General features: G+C 45.4%; 1 protein-coding gene across 3 annotated transcripts in view; it reads right to left on the reverse strand.

The window, feature by feature from the left end:
- Window positions 1–253: 253 nt before the first annotated feature.
- Window positions 254–18,409, reverse strand: part of hao1 (hydroxyacid oxidase (glycolate oxidase) 1) — a 56,918-nt gene continuing 38,762 nt past the window's right edge. Inside the window, exons 4-8 of one of the 3 annotated variants that reach the window (XM_078556431.1) lie at window positions 15,603–15,775; window positions 13,753–13,844; window positions 11,362–11,520; window positions 10,508–10,577; window positions 254–687 (exon numbers count right to left, since the gene is read on the reverse strand). In XM_078556431.1, the coding sequence (XP_078412557.1) occupies window positions 617–687; window positions 10,508–10,577; window positions 11,362–11,520; window positions 13,753–13,844; window positions 15,603–15,775 (565 nt within the window). In that variant the 3' untranslated portion in view covers window positions 254–616. The other 2 variants (XM_078556432.1, XM_078556433.1) reach the window with 2 other exon arrangements.

Below are 18,409 nucleotides of genomic sequence, written 5' to 3' on the forward strand. Positions count from 1 at the left end.
TGGGAACACCACTGCCCCCAGTATCCCTTCCAAGCCACACACCATCCTAACTTGGGATGTAAGTGTAAATTGGGTGTTCCTTCATCATCATTGGTTCCAAATCCTGGAACTCCCTCCCTAACAGCACTGTGGGTGTACCTACACCACATGGGACTGCAGCGGTTCAAGAAGGCGGCTCACCACCACCATCTCAAGGGCAATAAGAGATTGGCAGGAAATGGTGGCCTAGCCAGCGACACCCACATTCTGTGAGTGAATGAATGAATGAAATTTTTTATTATAGAAACATTAAAATATATGATTGCAGTAACTCTCACGATGATCGAAATGACTAATTACCAAAGATTAATATCCAACTGCCCTGGTGCCTAAATTTAATCAACATTATGTGCTAAGGTTTATTAAGGGAAATATACCATATTTTTTAGCAGTAAATTGATATAATATCATTGAGGGACTAACAAGTGGTTTGTTGTTTTCATGAATACAATAGTTTCAGACAAAGCTAATTTACTGTCCTGAATCCAGTTTTGTCTTGGAGACTTCTCGAACGTGGTTTGAGCAGAATGCAGCACCTATTGCTGACTCTGTCATATCCTCTTAACAATGAGTGCCCTCAGATGCGGGACTTTGTCCAGGGACTCCTTTTCACAAGAGACTTGCTAACTTCGTCCACACTGCGACACCCTGAAACAATGATATTTTACCTTTAGATCCACGGCTGTGAAACGAGGGGAGCGCAACGAGTTTAATGTGTTTGTCTTCACAGTGATTCATCTGAGCAACACGAGAGGTGTGTACTGTATCACCCCAGTGGGTTGACTGAAGCCCTTCAATGGCCAACAAATGGCTGCTTAGGGACCTCCTCCGGCTGCCGCTGGGATTTGACCTGCTCGTGGAGGGGGCCAGGGCCAAGTAGCTTCATTGCCGGGTTGGTGAGAGGAGTGCCTCCCGTCCTTCCCTGGTGAACCTGGGCCCCCAACCCCCTCCCCAGAGCCAGGCTGGCAGGCCCCAGGGGAACCCCAGGCTAATCTTGAAGTCCGTGTCTCTGGCATCTCTTCTTCGGGGGCTGCCACTGCGGAGGTGGTGGCATTGTGATACTGCCACTGGACCATTCCTGAGACCCAGGGTGACGCTCTGGGGACCCGGGTTTGAATCCCACCATGGCAGATGGTGACATTTGAATTCAATAACAATTTGGAATTGAAAGTCTAAAGACAGCCACAAAACCCGTTGCCGATTTTCGTCAAAACCCACCTGGTTCACTAATGCCCTTTAGGGAAGGAAATCTGCCGTCCTTACCCGGTCTGGCCTACATGTGATCCACAGCAATGTGGTTGACTCTTAAATGCCCTCGGAACAAGGGCAATTAGGGATGGGCAATAAATGCTGGCCTAAGCAATCATGCCCACATCCCGTGAACGATTTTTTTTTAAAAAGCGACGCTGTTGGAGCTGGAGGGCTGCCAGCCATTTGATTGGGCAGCAGCTCTTAGAGGCGGGGCTCCCTCCCCAATGGGGGTGAATCTCTCGCCTCGAGCCAGTTAATGGCCTGAGGGCTGTTAAATCGGTGCCGTGCCACCCAGTCAAGCAGAGGTGAAGCTCAGTGCCGGGTATCAGCTTTGTGGAGGGGGGCAGGGTCACCAACTCCCGGTAAAATTCCAGCATAAATCCCACCATGATAAACGGGGAATTTAAATTCCATCATGAAGTGAGGAAAGTTGGTGTCAGTAATAGTGACTATAAATCTATCAGATTGTTGTAAAATCTCATCGAGTCTGTGAATGTCCTTCCGTGAGGAAAATGTGTTGTCTTTACCAGCTCTGACCGTCAGACCCACAACAATGTGCTTGACCCTTTGCTGTCCCCTGAAATGGCTTACCAAGCCACTAAATTGTATTCAAGAAGGCAGCTCACCACCACCTTCTGAAGGGCAATTAGGGATGGGCAATGAATGCTGGCCTATCCAGTAATGGCCAAGAATATTTAGCGTTGGGCCCATTACTTTGGTTTGTAAGCACTATCTTCTTAGCCATGCAAAGCAGAGGAAACATGGGCACAAATTTATGACCCCAGAGGAGCAATTTTAACTCTTGGTGGGGCGTGCAAACTGCCCATGTGTGGTCTGGTCAATAGTAACAGCCAGGCCTCATTGGCATTCCCCGCCGGTCTGGTGCCTACCAGGCACAAAGAGGCAGAAAGAGACAGCTGACTGGCTTCAGGCAGATGAAGAGCAGGTGACTTGGAATCAAGGAGGGTGGGGGTTGCTCAGCCTGATCTCTGTGGGAAGTGTGGGGAGAGCCCAAGAAAGGAGGGGCCTAGACTTTCCTTATGAGGCCTGCAGTAGCAGGTTTTTATACCTTCCACCAGTTCCTCCCTGTCATATGGAGCAGGGAGCCTGCCCCCATCATGTCCTGGCCAAGATTGGTCCCTCAACTAACAGCACGGAGGATAAAACATGAACATTATCTCACTGCTGTTTGTGGAGGTTTGCTGTGTGCAAACTGGCTGCTGCATTTCCTACATTACAACAGGAACTACTAATTGAAAAGTAACTTATTTGGTTGTAAAGCACGTTGGGATGTCCTTAGGCAAGTCGTTCTTTCTTTCCTGGCTGGGGTCGGATCAGCTGGAGTGTACTTCAGAGGAGGGGGAAGAAAAACAGGTCAGGTATCTATTGTCCTTCACTTAAATAAGGTCCAAGCATGTGTGATTAACTCTTTAATGCACCTAGTGGATTATATCAAGAAAAATTGAGGGTACAAACTGTTGTAGGGTGTTGGATACCATTAGGTAGGTCTTAATGAAGTCTTCATAGTAGGTTAACAGTGTGTATTTATTAACTACAAGGACTATGTACATATATGCAATAAACAATTCAAGCTAGGAACTGTCTCCATGCTTGCTTGTACTCACAACTCTGTCCAACCCTAGATTGACTCCTAGGTACAAGTCATGCGTTCTCTTATATCACTTTGTGGGCAGTACTGTACCCAATACTATATTAACCCCTATGTGACAGAGCTTTATACTACACAAACTAATTCAGGATATTCGTAACCCTAGTGATGTGAAGGGTGGGGAGGACGATCCACTCTCCAACAGCAAAATGGCTCTCTGTGAAATGGGCGGTGGGGAATTCCATTCCCCATGCCCCAGTCCAGTGATCTTCCTGGATTCCCCCTGGGCCCTGATCAAGATTTCAAGGCCCCTTGCGAATGAAAGTGGGGGTGTCACTGGACTAGTATTCCAGAGGCCAGGATTAATGCTTCGAATGCACCAGTGAGTTTAAACCCCACCTGAACATCTGGGAGAATTCAACTTCAGTTAATTAATAAATCTAAAATAATATGCTAGACGTGTTAATAATATGGTATTAGCACATTAGAGGGATGACCTAAGTTCAGGAAACCAGGAGTTAGAAGTATTTTGGGTTGAGCTGAGAAATGATAAAGGTAAGAAGTTACTTGTGGGAGAGGTGTACAGGCCCCCTAATTGTAACCACACAGTAGGACAGAGTATAATGGAAGAGATAATGGGACCTTGTCAGAAAAGTACAGCAATAATCATGGGGGATTTTAAGTTACATACAGACTGGAAAAATCAGATGGGCAAAGGTAGCATAAATAAGGAGTTCATAGAATATTTTCGGGATAATTTCTTAGAACAGCACATTCTGGAGCCAACCAGAGAGCAGGCTATACTAGAGCTGGTATTGTGCAATGAGATAGGATTAATTGATAACCTCATAGTGAAGGCACCCCTAGGTAGCAGTGATCAAAACGTGATTGAATTTTACATTCATTTTGAGGGAGAAACGAGTATATCCAAGACTAATATTTTAAACTTAAATAAGGGCAATTATGAGGGCATGAAAGCAGACCTAACTAAAGTGACCTGGCAAATGAGGTGAAGGGACAGGTCAATAGAGGTTCAGTGGCAGACATTTAAAGAGATATTTCAGAACACACGGAATAGATACATTCCAATGAGAAATAGAAATTCCAAGGGGAGGGCCCACCATCCGTGGTTAACTAAAAAAGTTAAAGACAATATCGAACTTAAAGAAAACGCATATAATTACACAAAGGCAGGTGGCAGATCAGAAGATTGGAAAGAATATAAAGAACAGCAAAGAATGACAAAAAGATTAATAAGGAGGAAAAAATTAGAGCATGAGAGAAAGCTAGCTATTAATATAAAGACAGATAGTAAGTGTTTCTATAGCTATTTAAATAAGAAAAGAGTTAACAACGTGAGTGATGGTCCGATAGAGAACGCATCTGGGGAATTGATAATGCAAAGTAGGGAGATGGTGGTTGAATTAAACAGATATTTTGCTTCAGTCTTCACTATAGAGGAGACAAGTAACATCTTGGAGATAGCTGTAAATCAGGAAATAGAAGGGAGGGAAGAACTCGGGAAAATTACAATCACCGGGAAAGTGGTAGTGAGCAAACTGTTGGGGCTGCTGCTGACAAATCCCCAGGTCTTTCACCCTGAGGTCTTAAAAGAAGTAACTAGTGAGATGGTTGATGCACTGGTTTTAATTTTCCAAAATTCCCTAGATTCGGGGAAGGTTCCTTTAGATTGGAAAATAGCAAACGTAACTCCGTATTCAAAAAGGGAAGGTGACAGAAAGCAGGCAACGAAAGGCCAGTTAGCCTAACATCTGCCACAGGGAAACTGTTAGAAGCTATTATAGATGTTATAGCAGGGCGCTTAGAAAAATTCAATGAAATCAGGCAGAGTCAACATGGTTTTGTAAAAAGGGAAATCATGTTTAACGAATTTATTGGAGTTCTTTGAAGGAGTCAGATGTGCTGGGTATAAAGGGGAACCGGTGGATGTACTACACTTAGATTTCCAGAAGGCATTTAATAAAATGCCACATCAAAGTTATTGCAGAAAATAAAGGCTCATGGTGTAGGGGTAATGTATTGGCATGGATAGAAGATTGGCTAGCTAACAGGAAACAGAGTAGGCATAAATGAATCTTTCTCTGGTTGGCAGGATGTGATGAGTGGTGTGACACAGGGATCAGTGCTGGGGTCACAACTTTTTACAATTTATACAAATGATTTGGTTGAAGGGGCCGAAGGAATGACAGCTAAATTTTCTAACGACACCAAGATAGGTAGGAAAGTAAATTGTGAGGAGGACATAAGGAGGCTACAAAGTGACGTAGATAGGTTAAGTCAGTGGAGGTCTGGCAAATGTGGGCAAATGTGAAATTGTTTATTTTGGCAGGAATAATAAAAAGAAAGTTTATTATCTAAATGGTGAGAGATTGCAGAGCTCTGAGATTCAGAGTGTTCTGGGCGTCTTAGTGCATGAATCACAAAATACATGAATACAGGTACGGCAGGTAATTAGGAAAGCTAATAGAATGTTTTAATTTATTGTGAAGAGAATTGATTACAAAGTAAGGAGGTTATGCTTCAGTTGTACAGAGAATTGATGAGACCACATCTGGGGTATTGTGTAAAGTTCTGGTCTCCTTATTTACAGAAAGATGTAAGTGCGTTAGAAGCAGCAAGACTAATACCAGGAATGGGCGGGTTGTCTTATGAGGAAAGGTTGGACAGGTTAGGCTTGTGTCCACTGGTATTTAGAAGAGTAAGAGGCAACTTCATTGAAACCTTTAAGATCCTGAGGGGTCTTGACAGGGTGGACGTGGAGAGGATGTTTCATTTTGTGGGAGAATCTAGATCTGGGGGTCACTGTTTAAAAATAAGGGGTCGCTCATTTAAGACAGAGGTGAGGAGAATTTATTTCTCTCAAGGATAGTGAGCCTTTGGAACTCTCTTCCTCAAAAGGTAGCGGAAGCAGGGTCTTTGAATATTTTTAAGACAGAGCTAAACAGATTCTTGATTAACAAGGGGGTGAAAGGTGACTGGCAGGAATGTGGGGTTGAGGTTGCATTCTGATCAGCCATGATCTTATTGAATGGCAGAGTAGGCTTGAGGACTGAGTGGCCTACTCCTGCTCCTAATTCATATGTTCATATGTTCGTATGAAACTACCAGTTGTTGTAAAAACCCATTGGGTTCACTAATGTCCTTTGGGGAAGGAAACCTGCTGTCTTTACCTGGTCTGGCCTACATATGATCATGAACCATAACAATGTGGCTGACCCTTAACTGCCCTCTGAAATGTCCTAGCAAGCCACGCAGTTCAAGTGCAATTAGGGATGGGAAACAAATGCTGGCCTTGCCAGTCACACCCACATCCCATGAATGAAAAAGTACAAATGTACAGCCCATTTATACATGAATAGTTTGCTCCTTTCTTCATGGGGTTTGGTGGGGGTGTTTTTTTTTTCTGTCCTCACACAACAGCACTAGAAGGAACAGCAACAGGGCATGCGGAAGTAACCATAGTAACCATGGCAACCATTCTGTTTTGTACTTTAAAAATATACCTATTTCCTAGATGACTGACACAAACAGTGGCATCTGTAAAGCCAAGAAGACTCGGAAACACATTAATCACTGACAAGAGACTCAAGCGGACACTTGCAAATATAATTACTAGCGCTGACGTCACTGCATTAGAATGAAATAACAGAGAGAATATGTTGGGAGCTACAACAAGCCAAAACAGACAGCGATGTTGACATCGCTGGTACAGACTGTGGCTGCACCTTAACTGCGGGTACCAAGCTCCGGTGAACAATGCCAGCTCACATGTACAGTAACATGTTAAGACTACATTCAGCAGCCATAATACAGCCTTCAATTCTGTCTCAAAGTGGTGATCCAAGCTGAAACACCAGTGAGATCCCGACTTGATGATGTTTACAACCACTGTTCAAACTTTTCCGTCATCACTCAATCATTTCCTTTCCTTGCTCACTATCGGGCTTCTTTCACTCAGTCTGAAATCAAGATCACAAATTAAACAAGGTATCTGCTTATTTGTACAGTTTAAGGTGATAAGTATGACCATGCCTTGAGCCCAACAGCTCCTCCCAAGTTGAGGGATCGCAGGTGGGGTAAGTGCAGCGGTATGGTTAAGATGGATTACCAATGCCTATAAGGTCCAACAGTGGCACCCAATCCACCAACAGTGAGTTGGCCAAATTCATCTCGGCTACATGGGCCGAGGCAGGAGAAGAGACAGGCAATGTTCCGAAAGTGGGTGGGCAGTCGCTGTGATGGAGAAGATATCGGGGTCAGAAATTCAAGCTCAGGCTCAAATACGACAATGTGGTTCAGTGACCCAGGAGGTTGTTTGGAATTGGTGGCTGGGTTTGTGGCAGGAGAGGGGGAGCAGAGACCCAGTCTGAAGACAACAGCTTTGGTCTTCTGAAGGAAATTGCGGCTCATCCGGGATTGGATATCGCAGTCTGACAACAAAGCCAGAGCGGAGATGTCAAGAGAGGCTGGGCTGAGGTAGCAATTCAACTGATGATGGTCTGAGCATCATGTCTTCAGAGATTGTCACTCTGGGCCACCTGAGGTTTAGGAAAGGGAGGAAGGAAAGATCATCGTGGGACTCTCCAGGCCTGATGGCACAGAAGAGAAGCCATTACAGGAAATTCTCTGATAGTCATGACAGGCCAATCCAACTGTGGAGTACACTATTTCAAAAGAAGATGAAGGAAATGCAGAATGAACAAAGCCTGATTTACTATTTCTGTTTCATGCATTGGAATCATTTGCTTGAGTGCCTTAACATGTTCCCATTATCCAGCACCTTACTGGAATTGCAACACTTTATAGAATGGATGAAAATTTGTGATAACCATGTGTAACATTGCCCAAAATGAAAAAATAGGTTTAAAAAAAAAACTCAGGTCAGAAAAAGTTGACTGTCGTTATGTTTTCAAGCAATTCTAGAACTGCCTGAGCATTTGCAGATCAGGTAGGAACAGTGCAATCTAAAAGCTAGCTTTGCTTGCACTCAAGTGGTCATTTGTTGCCAATATTTGAGGTTTGGAGTTGTCACGTTCCAGCACAATGGAGGATCCTTGCCCGTGTGTGCCACACTCACAGATGCTACACTGGAAGGCATGTTGGACAAAGTGAAGAAACAAGGGTTGTCCTCTTTGGCAGTGAAAGGCATGTTCCAACTAAAAAAGTCTGGTGTGACAAACGTTATCATGGATGGGTCACAATGAAGAACGCTGACACCAATACCCAGTGAACCTGGTTACAAATGCAGAACAGGTCAAGAAAGGTAGCAAGGTAAAGATTTATTCTAGTGTCCTGTACCAAATAACTGCCCTAAGTATACATGACGGGACTTCAAAATCCATCACCAAAAGTGGCTACACCCGAGTCCTGATGGACGTATCTGCCAGATTGGGCTTGTGGCTGTTGATGAGGGAACCATAATGAGGGAAGGACCTACTAGACCTCGTCCTCACCAATCTACCTGTCATAGATTCAAGTGTCCATGACAGTAGGAGTGACCATCGCGCAGTCCCACTTTCACACTGAGCATACCCTCCAACATGTTGTGTGGCACTGCCACTGTGCTAAATGGGATAGATTCAGAACAGATCCAGCAGCTCAAAACTGGGCATCCATAAGGCACTATAGGCCATCAGCAGCAGCAGAATGGTATACAACCTCAATCTGTAACCTCATGGCCCAGCATATCCCTCACTCTACCATTACCATCAAGCCAAGAGTTCAACCCTGGTTGAACAAAGGGTACAGGAGGCCAGGAAAAGCGCCAGGTATGCCTACAATTGAAGTGCAACCTTGTAAAGTTACAACGCAGGACTACTTGTGTGCCAAACAGCAGAAGAAGCATGCAGTAGACAGAGCTGCTAAACAATCTCACAACCAACGGATCAGATCTAAGCTCTGCAGTCCTGCCACATCCAGTGGTGAATGGTGGTGGACAATTAAACAACTAACTAGAGGAGGAGGCTCCACAAATATCCCCATCCTCAAAGATGGGGGAGCCCAGCACATCAGTGCAAAAGATAAGGTTGAAGCACTTTCAGCAATCTTCAGTCAGAAGTGCCAAATGGATGATCCATCTTGGCCTCCTCCTTCAGCCAATTCAACTCACTCCACAAGATAAAAAGAAGCAGCTGAAGGTGCTGGATACTGCAAAGGCTATAGGCCCTGACAACATTCCGGCAATAGTACTGAAGACTTGTGCCCCAGAACTAGCCGCATCTACTCAACAATGTGAAAAATTGCCCAGGTATGTCCAGTCCACAAAAAGCAGGACAAATCCAATCTGGCCAATTACCATCCATTCAGCCTCCTCTTAATCATCAGCAACGTGATGGAAGGGGTCCTCAACAGCGCTATCAAATGCCACTTACACAGCAATAACCTGCTCACTGATGCTCAGTTTGGGTTCCGCCAGGGCCACCCAGCTCCTGAACTCATTGCAATCTTGGTTCAAACATGGACAAAAGAGCTGACTCAAGAGGGGAGGTGAGGGCGACGGCCCTTGACATCAAGGCAGCATTTGACAAGGAGGCGTAGCAAAACTGGAGTCAATGGGAATTGGGAGGTGGAAGCTCTCCACTGGTTTGAGTCATACTTAGTACAAAGGAAGATGGTTGTGGGCGTTGGAGGCCAATCAGCTCAGCCCTAGGATATGCTGCAGAAGTTCCTCAGAGTGACGTCCCTGGCAGCATTGCAGAAGGACACACATACTGGAATTTTAAAGAGGCTTCACATAGCAAGTCCTTTCGCAGCAACTGGCTGCATAATACCTGCTCATTATCAACATTGATATTGATAGATTTTTGTTAGGTGAGTTTATTAAGGGTTTTGAAACCAAGGCTGGTACACGGAGTTAAGATACAGGTAAATCGGGATCTAACTGAAGTGGCAGGACAGGCTCAAAATGCTGAATGGCCCACTCCTGTGCCTGTGACCCACGGTCCAACATTGTGTCAGTGACGTGCATTTTGAAAAAGATGACAATGCTTTCTCAACGGTAACCGCACAGCTTAGCTGTGGACGTTTCACTCAGCACGTGTGCAGGATTATGAAATACGCCGTGCATTGCCTGTGTAGCAGGGAGGTCACTACTAATTCGGAGCACTTACTCAACGTGCACCCATTTCTTGTTACAGAACTCCAGAGTCAGCAAGACCGTGCCTCTTGCCAACAGACACAGTGCTCTGCGTCACCATGATGACTTGAAGCAGGCCCAAAACCCTTACCTGGACATGGGGAATTTTCACAATTTCAAAATAAAAAGAAAGAAACAAGGTGAGTCACATCTGGCAGATTCTAGGTGGAGTTGAACCGAGAGCTGGAAATGGGAAGCAACCAGTAAATAGACCCAGTCCTTGTTAAGTTGTTCGATAATAGAATGACAGTGGGGGAGGAAAAGAGATAACTGAAACAGGGAAAAATCAAACTAATAACAAACGAGAGGAAGGAAACTGAAGAACAGACAGAGCTGGTTGACGGATAGTTGGACCAATAACATTGTAGACATTTTCACTCTTTAGCAGAATATGATTCACAGTGTTATGTAAGTATTCTTAATGCCAAGATAACTATTCGGAAGCCACTAACCTGCAAGAGCCAATGCTAGCTTGAATTCTTCCTTTAACATCTGCAGCACATCACAAACTCCTTCTTCTCCCTATTGTCTCAAGAAAAAGTGTGATTCAAAAACGTTGACATCATTTAATGGTCATTCATGCAGGCCCCAAAATTTTTTCTGCTTTTGTGTCAGAGCCGTGATTCAGTTGGTAGCACTCTCACTTCTCAGTCAGAAGGCTGTAGCTTCTTGGAGATCCAAGAGCAAAAATCAAGACTGGTACTCCAACTGAGGGAGTGTTGCACTGTTGGAGGCGCTGTCTTTCAGGTGAGATGTTAAACTAAGGAGCCGTCTCCCATCTCAGGTGGACATAAAAGGTTCCTTGGTACTATTTTGAATGCCTATCTTACAATAAATATCACAAAATCTGATTATCTGGCCATTTGTGGGATCTTGCTGTGTGCAAAGTTGGCAGCATTTCCTACATTACAACAGTCACAACACTTAAAAAAATTGAGGATGTGAAAGATGTTATATGAACGAAATTATTAAATATCCCAACAGGAGCACACAGGGAAATCTAGCTCCAATAATCAGCAAATAAAGAAAGAATTGTTTCAGCTGCAGGAGTTTATCCTTTATCCAGTTAGACCAGGCTGAGCCGCTCTTTCTCAGCCACTGGATGGTTCAGTGCCACTGCAGATTTCCAGGTTCCTCATATGACAAGATGCCCAGGGAGCACTGAAAATGACACAAGCCCCCTACCGAGCCCCCAGCCTCCCAGGATTTAGGACAGGGGGCTCAGTGATAATAGTGGGGTGAAAGCTTTCCAACTATACAGCAGTCCAGCCAGGGATGTCCTGGGTTTGAACCACCCCGTCTTTACCTGGTATGCCAACCCCCAGAGAATTGGTCTTCCTAAAAACACAGCCTTGGCACCCAAAGCAAGAGCTTTCAGCACATCGGTGCCCTTCCGCACTCCACCATCCAAGAAGACTTCAACCTTCCCTTCTACAGCTTCAGTGATCTCAGCAAGGGCGTCAATCTGAGCGGAGATGGAGACAAGCATGACACAGGGTGTTTATTTAAATTCTTGAGCTGTAAATTTTGAGCTTATTATAGTAAACTGCGTTAGCCGTGGCACTCTCAGTTGTAATATGCCTTTTAAGGGACATCAGCATGACATCGTTAGAAGAGAAATGTGTCATGTGACCCAGTCTTAGTTTCACTTTTGCTTTGAGCAGAGCCACACGCACACAGCTCTGATGTCTTCAGGCTTTACACTGATGTATATCTGTTCTCATCTTCCTAGTCTCAATAAATGAATGGACAACGTGTTTACCCAATCCCTTATGAGTGATTGGTGCCTTGTCTCTTGCACAGTAACTATGCGATATATTGGTGGTGGCATAGTGGTATTGTCACTGACTAGTATTTCAGAGACCCCAGGGTGATGCTTTGGGGACCTGGGTTTAAATCCCTCCATGACAGATGGTGAAATTTGAATTCAATAATAAAGAATCTGGAATTCAAAGTCTGATGATGACCATGAAACCATCGCTAATTGTTGTAAAAATCCATCTGGCTCACTAATGTCCTTTAGGGAAGGAAATCTGCCGTCCTTACCTGGTCTGGCCTACAGGTGACTCCAGATCCACAGCAAATGCGGTTGACTCTTAAATACCCTCTGAACAAGGGCAATTAGGGATGGGGCAATGAATACTGGCCTAGCCAGCGATGCCCACATCCCATGAACAAATTTAAAAATGTATATATATATATTATATTGTTATAATAACACAACACTGTCTTGCCTCTGAATCAGCAGGTCATGGATTCAGATCCCAGTCCAGAGATTTGAACACATAATTCGAGGCTGATACTCCAATGCACTACCAGGAGGGTGCTGCACTGTCAGATGTGTGATCTTTTGGATAAGACGATAGACGAATCTGCTCTCAGATGGATATAAAATATCCCACAGCATTATTTCAAAGAAGTGTAAAAGAGCTATTCCTGGATTCCTGGCCAATATTTATTCCTCAAACAACATCACTAAAAAAACACAGATTTATCTGGTCATTATTACATTGCTGTTTGTGGGAGTTTATATACACAAACTAACTGCAGCATTTCCCACTCCTCTTAACTTCCTCTGCTCTAAGGAGGATAAGATATTGGGGTGGGGAGAGGAGAGAGAGTACTGGAGCCACTAGGGCAGGAAATTTAATGCAGAAACTCCCTTTGTGTCAATTCCCTCACTATCAACATCCTGGGGGTTACCATTGACCATAAGTGGAACGGGATCAGCCATATAAATACTGAGGCTGCAGGAGCAGGTCTCTGGTGAGTAACTTACCTCCTGACTCCCCAAAGCCTGTCCACCGTCTTTAAGGCACAGGTCAGAAGTCTGGTGGAATATTCACCACGGGTGTGAGTGAATGCAGCTCCTGAAGAGGCTCAACACCACACAGAACACAGCAGCCTACTAGACAGGCACCCCATCCAACAACTTAAACATTCACTCCCTCCATCATTAGCACATACTGGAAGCAATGCGTGCCAGATCCTACAAGATGGAGTGTAGCATCACACCAAGGCTCCCTCAACAGTACCTTCAAAACCTTTGATTTCTACCACCTAGAAGGACAAAGGCAACATGCATAAGGGAACACCCACCAGCTACAAATTTCCCTCAAGTCACCCACCATCCTGACTTGGAACTATATCATCATTGCTTCACTGTCACTGGGTCAAAATCCTGGAACTCCCTCCCTAACAGCACTGTGGGTGTACCTACACCACAGGGACTGCAGCGGCTCAAGAAGGCGGCTCACCACCACCTTCTCAAGGGCAACTAGCGATGAGCAACAAATGCTGGCTCTGCCATTGACGTCCACATCCCGTGAACAAATAAAAACATGTGTGGCTGGAACATATGGTGGTTCAGCTATATTATGGAGTAGCTATCCTATTGTCACTGAAGGTGGGGCTTGAGTCTTGCACATATCTCGTGCACAGCCTCCCAGGTTCATTTACAGTGCCCCCCCCCACCCTGTATTGATGTACTGTAGACATCTCAGATGCATTGTAGACCTCAGGTTTGGCATCTGGTAATACATTGTGCTAGCTGTGGGCATTATCGGCTGCATTGTGTTAATGCCCACAATCCTAAAGGGCCCAGCATCAAATGTTAGCCACAACAAAACCCAGAGCCCCTTTATTACACGTCTGAACGGCTGTAATATATTGGATGTAGGTTGGGGGGTTAACTCACAGTTGCTGGTACACAATCCAATTGCCTCGCTCCATGATTTGATACAAGTATCCCAACAATTCCATGCTTAACCGCCTCTCTGGCATCATCAGCTAAAATTACAAAGACCTGGCAGTTAGTAACATTGGCTAAAATAGCTTCTAGTGAAAATAAAACAACAGCATCTGTACAAACATTCAGGAGTGACTGAATAAACTGCGGGAGTGTAAGTTTCTCCAAACACGTCAAAAACTGCGAGAGAGCCTTCATCTTTACACTTTCGCGGTCCCTTGCTTATACTAGTTTTCTTCTCCAGGCTCTGAAATAGGTCCTCTTGACGATAGGTGGTATGGTTTCATATCCAGAGTGTCAGTCAGGTTACCTTGTACTGTGATACCTCCATTTATCTTAATTAAGAAACCCTTCCACTGAAATGTTTTTGTATCGTTTTAAGTTATTAATATGATTACAGTAATAATGTGTATTTAATTTAATTACTTCACCATGTCAAATGAACATGATTGATTGCTGAATTTGTTAAAGAATAATAAAATTCCAAACTAAGATGGATTATGAGGCTTTCTCCACAACACGTGCTTTTTGCATCAATATCATGCTTCCCTTCTCATTCCAGGATAGTTTGTCCTTCAATGTATAAACTGTTTCCTACACTGTCAAGATGGGGGCCGGAAGGGTTACCTGCCCTCAAGCAGCAGATAGCCAATTAAGCTAACTGGCCTTAGTTGGCCATTTACAGAGGCCGACTGGAGTTTTCTAGTCAGCTGAGGGCCCCCATGGCAACGGGGACTAGGCTGGCTGTCTGGAGGAGGCCTCCCAGCACAGCAGACCAGGAGGCCAGCATTCCAGACAGGCTTTGAGGCCCTCCCCATCTGCCTGGACACCCCGCAGCCACAGGCTGGCCCTGTGAAGAAGGGCTTCTCCCTCCACAGGCCCAACTGCTGAAGTTATTTTTTAATTTAAAAGTTGCACAGACGGCACCTCAAAATGGAGATGCTCTCCCTCCCTCTCTCTCTCTCGCCTGAATCGCAGGTTTCATCTCCTTAAAAGCTGGATCGAGGGCCTCCTGTTGTCCCTCTGGCTGGAGAGCCTGCCCCGTTTGTCCTTAATTGGACAGTGAGCCTGCCCTCTGGCCATGAATTTTTAAGATTAGGGGGCGTCCTTTTAGGACAGAATTGAGGAGAATTTTCTTCTCTCAGAGGGTTGTGCGACTTTGGATCTCTCTGCCTCAGAAGGCGGTGGAGGTGGGGCCATTGAATATCCTTAAGACGCAGGTAGGTAGATTCCTGTTAGGCAAGCGAATCAAAGATTATCAGGGTAGATAGGAATGTGGAATTAGTAATACAAACATATCAGCCATGATCTTATTGACTGGCGGTGCAGGCTCAATGGGCCGAATGGCCTACTCCTGCTCCTATTTCATATGTTCATCGTATGTTCATATGTTTGTATGCTCGTATGAATCGGCCAATCTGGGGAAATTAGGGGGCTGTTTCCCACACAGTCAGGGTCCTGACCTCCATTTGACCCCAGCATCAGGGTCCCCGCCCCAAATCCTGCCCATGATCCTTTGTTCACTGTTGCTCTCGCTCACCCACAAACAATGGGCCGTGTACTAACAAGGAAGACTTGTCATTAGACTCAGCAGCTGGGGGCCAGGGAGAGTAAATGATTTTTATTGTTGCGCATCGTGCAAACCAGTGATTGTTTGTGGAGGTGAGTAAAACACCACAAAAGGCGTTCCAGCTCATCAAGTGTCTCCTTTGGCCGGGAGCAAAGCTAATTGGACTCTCGAGTGGAACTTGCTGCGTGCAGCACCTGAAGTAAAGAGTGACTTTGGACAAGCTACTTACCCCTCAAGATGCCTTTGAGAACAATGGGCAGCTTGGTCAGCTGTCTCAGCCAGTCAATATCCTCCCATTTTACAGAGGAGTCAATAGCATCTGCTGTGTATACGGCCAATCCGCTATCATCTCCATAGTCCTTTTTGGAAAATGCCAGATCGAGTGTCTCAAAGTTTGCCATCCTGAAAACAAACAGTTCACACCAGGAAATTTGGCTCCTTCTATTGATAATATTACAAACAGATTTCTAGAGACAGAGATCAATAGGAGTACAGCCCTGCGTTACCATTTTCTTACTTAAAATGACACATCTTGCTATCCCAATTCCCTGCCATTTCCCCCCAAACCCTTACAGCCTCACGTATCGCCATTGAAAACATCTCAATTGATTCAGCCTTCTGAGACATTGCATCCCATTCTCGCAAACCTTACTGCCAGGAAACCTTCCTGGATTATTTTTCGACTTTAATCCTATTTTTCCCTTATTCATTCATGGGATGTGGGCGTCGCTGGCTAGACCAGCATTTGTTGCCCATCCCTAATTGCCCTTGAGAAGCTGGTGGCGAGCTGCCTTCTTAAACTGCTGCAGTCCCTGTGGTGTAGGTACACCCACAGTGCTGATAGAGAGGGAGTTCCAGGATTTTGACCCAGCCACAGTGACCACAGGACAAATGTCAGCTGCAGAAGCTCTGAGGGACTCTCACTAGCCCCCCAGGAGCCTCAGAGGGTGCAGAGTCACACCCTTGATCCCCACCAGCACCAACGCAGATACACGCACCTCGACGCATGTGCAGGAGTCACTTCTAAGGGATCCATACACTGGTGCGGGCACATCACAGCGGCAAAGCTAGCTGTCGGGCACTGAGATGGAGCAGGCTCCTGGCACTTGGAGGAGTGTTGGAGGCAACCTGGATACTGAGCCCCAGGCTGATGGCGAGTCTCTGGGGTTGCCCGTCAGGCAGCAGATGCTGGACGTACCTTGCAAGGTATGGAGATGTGGCAGAGGTTCCAGAGGGGTTGCGTGCACTGGCACGGACAATGGAAGAGTCCATGCAGGCCATGAGCTCTGCAACCAGCCACTCGACAGAATGCGCAGCTTCCACCATTGAGAGACTAGTGGCTGTCATGGAGGGCCAGACCCAGGTAGCTCACTGATGGGTATGGACCCGTACTCCATCGTCCTGTCTCTAAGCTCAGGGGCCCAGCGCCAGGGCGAGAGGGGGGTGAGGAGCTTGAAGTCACATCCAGGTCCTGGTTCCTCTTAGGGAAGCAGGAAGAGACAGATGGACCTCGTGACACCAGAGGGGCGGCTGCTGCCACTTCTAAGTCTGCTTCTGATGGGGGCAGCGTTTCCCCCCTCAGGAAATGGAGGAATGGAGTTTTAAATAAAAATAAAAGTAAATATGACCGCAATACCAAAGCCTGCCTGACCTGTTCCTGTAAAGTCAACCACAGTCCTGCTCGCAGCACTTCCTGCTGAAAACCAATACTCCCGCCAAACGTTCTTCCCATGCATCCATTGCATTATGGTGTATTGCTCGGGTCAATTGGACTTGCCACCAAGCTCAGTTACCCTTTGATTATTTTTGCAAGAATAGCAGGTGGGCCGCTGACTTCCATATTATGGGGAATCGGCATCCGGATGTCAGGTTCATGGCCCGACGTCACCACGTCCGATTTCAGACAGGCATGGGGTGGACGGCCACAGCGGTCCTGATCTCGGAGCGTGAAATTCAGCCACCCTCTTCCACACGGATGGACATGCAGATGGACGGGCAAGATATCGACAAAGTATTGGCAAGGCCACAAGGCAAGATTCTGGTTCTGGGATTGTGTCATTGTGGCCGAGTGCAGGGAACTGTGTGCAAAATCCCGCGTCATCGGATTTGAGTTGGTTCAGGACCCAATGTATTTTTCAATAAACAAGAGAGGCAGCATCACAAAGATCTACCTTCAATATGCCTTGATGTTAATTTGGGGATGGGTGGGGGTGGGGACAGAGGCACAGAGTTAGGCCTACACATCATTTTCTACACATCCACTTTGCAGGATGCCCAACATAAAGATTTTCCGGAGTTGCTCGATGACAGTTTAAAAAACAAATTCATGAAGAGCAAAGAACATTATAAATTCTAAGTGGATCATTTTGGCATTTTTGAATGATTTTTCTTATTTTGTTTCCCTTTGTTACTTCAATTCTCATGAATCTTCGTGCCAATTGGCATCTTTTTTTTTTGCCGCGATGTCATTACTGCCATCTTGGGTTTCCCAATGGGAATCCCACTCATCAACAATGGCTCTGAAGAAGATAAAGGTCATTGGCGGGAGGTCCTGCAGGATAGGCTGTGTGAAATTCTTGGGACAGGAAGTTATATATTCAGCCAGAGACATTTAGAATTAGAACCGCACACACTGTTAAACATGGATCCTTCTTTGTTATTTTTCTCTTCCTAGCAGACACCCTCTGCTGGTACATATGTGTATGGTAGCCTCAAGTGGACAAAATGCACAATGCAATTTTCAATACACTACAAACTGCACAAAAGATGCTCTGTTCCCACACGGAGCAACCATGAAGAAGAAAGATGATCTTATGTTGACCCACTTATTGCTGATGGATGCTCCACTTCCCAAGGTAAGATGTAACCGTTGATCCCAAAAGCATTAATGCCTTGCTAACTGGAGTGTCAAATGCTTCCTTAGAAGCAGCATATTTTACATCATATTTTGACACTACATGAAGGAAATCATGTCCCAAAATTTAGGAAGGGAGGAAGGGGTCAAGAAGTAAGAACTAAATCAGCAACATGGAATAG

Source organism: Cetorhinus maximus, chromosome 14 (assembly GCF_964194155.1).
Source record: "Cetorhinus maximus chromosome 14, sCetMax3.hap1.1, whole genome shotgun sequence".
Taxonomy (NCBI): domain Eukaryota; kingdom Metazoa; phylum Chordata; class Chondrichthyes; order Lamniformes; family Cetorhinidae; genus Cetorhinus; species Cetorhinus maximus.